The 4147-nt window shown below is 56.6% G+C and overlaps 1 protein-coding gene across 1 annotated transcript; it reads left to right on the forward strand.

The window, feature by feature from the left end:
* The first annotated feature begins 302 nt into the window (after positions 1-302).
* On the forward strand, positions 303-2406 carry HMX3 (H6 family homeobox 3). Its single transcript, XM_063307818.1, has 2 exons — positions 303-645; positions 1766-2406. Exons 1-2 carry the CDS (start codon positions 303-305, stop codon positions 2404-2406), a joined length of 984 nt encoding a protein of 327 aa, XP_063163888.1.
* Positions 2407-4147: the final 1741 nt, after the last annotated feature.

The raw sequence follows: 4147 nt of genomic DNA on the forward strand, positions 1-4147 counted from the left end.
CCAACAGTTAACTTGGGATGACATTTGGATTTCAGCATTAGCATTTGGCGCCGGATTGACGCAGGAGAAACCACCGCAGCAGCGGTTGTGGCGGCGGCGGCGGCAGAGGCGGCCGCCCTTGCTGCTTGCCGTGTAGAGTGTCGGGGGACCGGGTGAGGTCGGGCTGGGCTCCTTCCTTCCTTCCTTCCTTCCTTCCTTCCTTCCTTCCTTCCTTCCTTCCCTGATGCCATCGGCCAATTCGGAGCAACTCCCAAGCGCAGTGTGAACGCTGTCCCGAAAGGGGGCCAAGGCAAGGAAGAAAAATGCCGGAGACCAGCCAGGACGCCCCCGGCAGCCAGGCGCAGCCGCCAGCAGCGCCGTCGGTAGCGCCGCCCAAGGAGTCGCCTTTCTCCATCAAGAACTTGCTCAATGGGGATCACCCCAAGGCGCCTTCCAAGCAGACGCGGGCGCTGTTCCCTCCGGCCTCCAAGGGGGCTTTGGAGGGGGCCGGCTTCGCCCTCTCGCAGATGGGGGACCTCGCCTTCCCACGCTTCGAGATCCCGGCTCAGAGGTTTGCCCTGCCTGCCCACTACTTGGAGCGGTCCCCTGCCTGGTGGTATCCGTACAGCTTGACTTCCGCGGGAGGGCACCTGCCTAGGCCGGAAGGTACTGGCGAACGTCGTCCCGCGTCTTTCCACCCTTCCAACGAGCCGGGGAATCGGAGGGCTGTTCCTGAGGAAGCCCAAGCCCAAGCCAACTTTTGCCTTGAATCAACAAGGTTCCTCCGGAGGGTCTTCTGCTCCCCACCCCCCACTTTAAATGGGGCGAATCCTAACTTCCCTTGGCCAGTGGGGCTTTCTCGGGTCAGCTGGGAAGGGAAAGGTCTCTTCTTACACTTCTGGCTTCTGGGTGCTGGCCCAGAGAACGGCCAGGGTGGGAGGGAAAGAAGGGGGAGGATCAACTAAAAGGGATTAATTTCTCTCTGTTTCTATTACTGCTTCGTTAATTTGAGGGTCACCCTGGAAAGCCTGGTTTCCATTAAGTTTATTAAGAGGAATCCCTGATGCCTTCTAAGCTGGTAGCTTGGCGGATTCCTTCTTCCATACTCATTTAGAAGTAAATCTCGTCAAAATAATCGCGATTTGAAGGGAGCGTGCCAAAAACGGTTGCTGAATAAATCCCTTTCCGAAATGCCAACGTATTTTGGGGAAGGGAAGCGCTGATTTTGGATATTCAGAATCCGGGCATTTAGGATCGCATTCTTAAACTGGGCTTTTCCATCTACTGCTGCAATCCTAAACTCAATTACATGAAATAAGTTGCTCAAAAATCATTCGGGACTCGCTCGCTCCCGAGTTTTAGGCTATAGGACTGAGTAAGCTAGGAGGCTTTAGTGTCGTCTGCGGTGCGGCTTACTCCCCAAGCAAACGTGCCCGTGGTTGCAATCTCCTTGGAGGGCGAGGAAGGTTGGGGGAATCCTTGCATGGACTGGACTATAATCCAGAAAACTCAGTCACGACCTTCTGTGTTCTCTATGTGCCACTAGAACCTTGAAGAAGTGGCGGGAGAAGTAGATGAGGGGCGTTTCGTGTGGGAGAGGGAACTCGATTCCCCCTGGATGCCAGCCGGTGCACTCTCTCTCCCAAGTGTCTTTGGGCACTTGGAGTGCCAAGCGGCTCCAGGACACCGGTTTAGGGCCAGGGCATGGGAGCCAAGGCGGGGGTCTGGGAGCCCGTTGTGAGGCTGGGCGCTTGACTCTGCCTTTTGTGCGGTTTGCTTCCTCCAGCTTCGGTGGAGAAATGCCTGCTCCGAGATTCCTCGCCGGCCTCTGGAGGCACAGACAGGGATTCCCCGGAGGAGCCGTCGCTGAAGGCCGAGAAGGCGCTGGACTCCAAGAGTCCCGACGAGATCATCCTGGAGGAGAGCGACTCGGAGGAGGCCAAGAAGGAGGAGAGCGGCGCCGAGGACTGGCCCAAGCGCGAGCCGGAGGCGGGCAGCCCGGAGAAGAAGCCGCCCTGCCGCAAGAAGAAGACGCGCACCGTTTTCTCGCGCAGCCAGGTCTTCCAGCTGGAATCCACCTTCGACTTGAAGCGCTACTTGAGCAGCTCCGAGCGGGCCGGGTTGGCCGCTTCGCTCCACCTGACCGAGACGCAGGTCAAGATCTGGTTCCAGAACCGGCGCAACAAGTGGAAGCGGCAGCTGGCGGCCGAGCTGGAGGCGGCCAACCTGAGCCACGCCGCCGCCCAGCGCATCGTTCGGGTGCCCATTCTCTACCATGAGAGCGCCGGGGCCGACGGGGGCGGGGGCCCGGCGGGGGCAGCGGGGGCGGCCAGTGCGCCGGTCAGCCAGCCCTTGCTCACCTTTCCCCACCCGGTCTACTACTCGCACCCAGTGGTCACCTCGGTGCCGCTTCTGCGGCCCGTCTGAGAACTGCGCAGAACTCCTCGGGGCCTGGACCCTTTGGGGAGGCCGAGGGAGGGAGTGAGAGCCAGAGAGGCCGGGGGTGGGGGGAGAGAGGCAGGAAAGGGAAGGATGGATGGATGGATGGATGGACAGACGGGCGGACAGAAGAAACGGGGCTGAGCGACCCTAGGAGAGGAAAGAGCCGTCCTCCGTTGTGGCGCAGCCAGCCAGGCCTCCTTTCCAGGCGCACGGTTCGGCTCCCCCACCAAGAGCAACTGGGAGGCGGCAGCGACTCTTGCAAGGACGCCCAGGCCGAACGGAGAGCCAGCTTCTTCCTCCGTTCTTACCCTTTGAAAGGAGGCAAACGTTAAGAAGAACCAGAACATTTTGAAAAGAAAAGCAAAAGAAGGAAGAACCAGCAGGAACCAGAATCTGGGCTCCATAGAAAGGGGGGTGACAGGGGAGCGGGGGCTGTCCTTTGTGTGTTTAGAAGTCTAATTTCACGGTAGCTTTTTGTTAAATTGAGGCGAGGGTGCGGAAAGGGCAATAGGAAGCGCGGGGGAAGGGGAGGGGGAAGAGGGGAAAGAGAGTTGCCCTTTTCTCCAGATGGTGCCAAATGTCCCTTGAAAGCAGTGGAGAAGGGGGAACCTGGTTCATGGGAATCCCTCCCCCCCCCCCCGGCCCTCGCCCTTAGGGATCGGGTGGGATTCGAAAGGAACGGTTGTACGAAAGCACTCCCAGCCTCCAAATTCTGGGCAACCTCCAGGGTGGAAGGAAGCTTTACTGTTTCAGAGATTCACAATGCACACTTTTAACCTTATTATTTATTCAATTTATTTTATTTGATTCCGGATGGGTCCTGTCCTTCCTTCCCTCCCTCCCTCCCTCCCTCCCTCCCTCCCTCTCCAAAGACATTGCTGAGAGACTAATTCTTTTACCTACCTTCCTCTTCTTCTTCTCCTTGTTCAGAAAGCTCATCGGATTAAAGCTCCTTGACCTGTGCAATACTGAACAATTCTGAAAGCACTGTGGGATGGGTTGAGGGGTGTGGGTGGGTAGTGTAGGAGAGGAGAGGAAAGGTACCGTTTATTTTGCTTTGTATGATCTTCGTGAGGGGGGGGGGGAAGTGCACAAAATAAAGAGAGGAGACAGTGCAAAGGGGAAGGACTAAGCGCAGTCGCTGCGAGACTCCAAACTTCGAAAGAAGTCGGGGATGTCGGGCGCTTTAAGTGATGGACAATCAGTCTGTTCTGGCGAATTGTAATTTATTTGCTACTTTGTACAGTTTTCTTGTCAGTTTCAAGGAGTGCGTGGCTTTTAGCCTGAGTGGCGATCTCTACTTTCCCCGCCCGTGTCTTTCTCACCTGTTGTCTGTCCCTGGCTTCTGCTATGCCTGCCCCGCCCGCCACTCTAGCAGAGATCATTCCTATTTTTAAAACAATGATTAAAATTGTTATAAATCAATGTCTTGGTTGAAAGGGGGAGCAAATAAAGAAGACCTGTTCGTTAAGTATGAAGCCCCTGGTGGGTGTGTGGTGGGTGTATGTGTGTGTAAAGGTTGTTAATGGGAGGCAGGGAAATCGGAGAGAACAGGTGTGTTGAATGTGGCGGGACACACAAACCCGCCCACGGGCTCCGAGGGCCTCGGTGAACCGCCAGAGACAGAGGAGCCTTTGTTCTCTTAAAAAGGAAACAGCGGCAAGGTTTGCCAGCGCAGCGAAGGCTTTTGCTGAAGCATTTTTTCCTACCTCCGTAGACCTGACCA

The sequence above is a fragment of the Candoia aspera genome, chromosome 6 (assembly GCF_035149785.1).
Source record: "Candoia aspera isolate rCanAsp1 chromosome 6, rCanAsp1.hap2, whole genome shotgun sequence".
Taxonomy (NCBI): Eukaryota; Metazoa; Chordata; class Lepidosauria; order Squamata; family Boidae; genus Candoia; species Candoia aspera.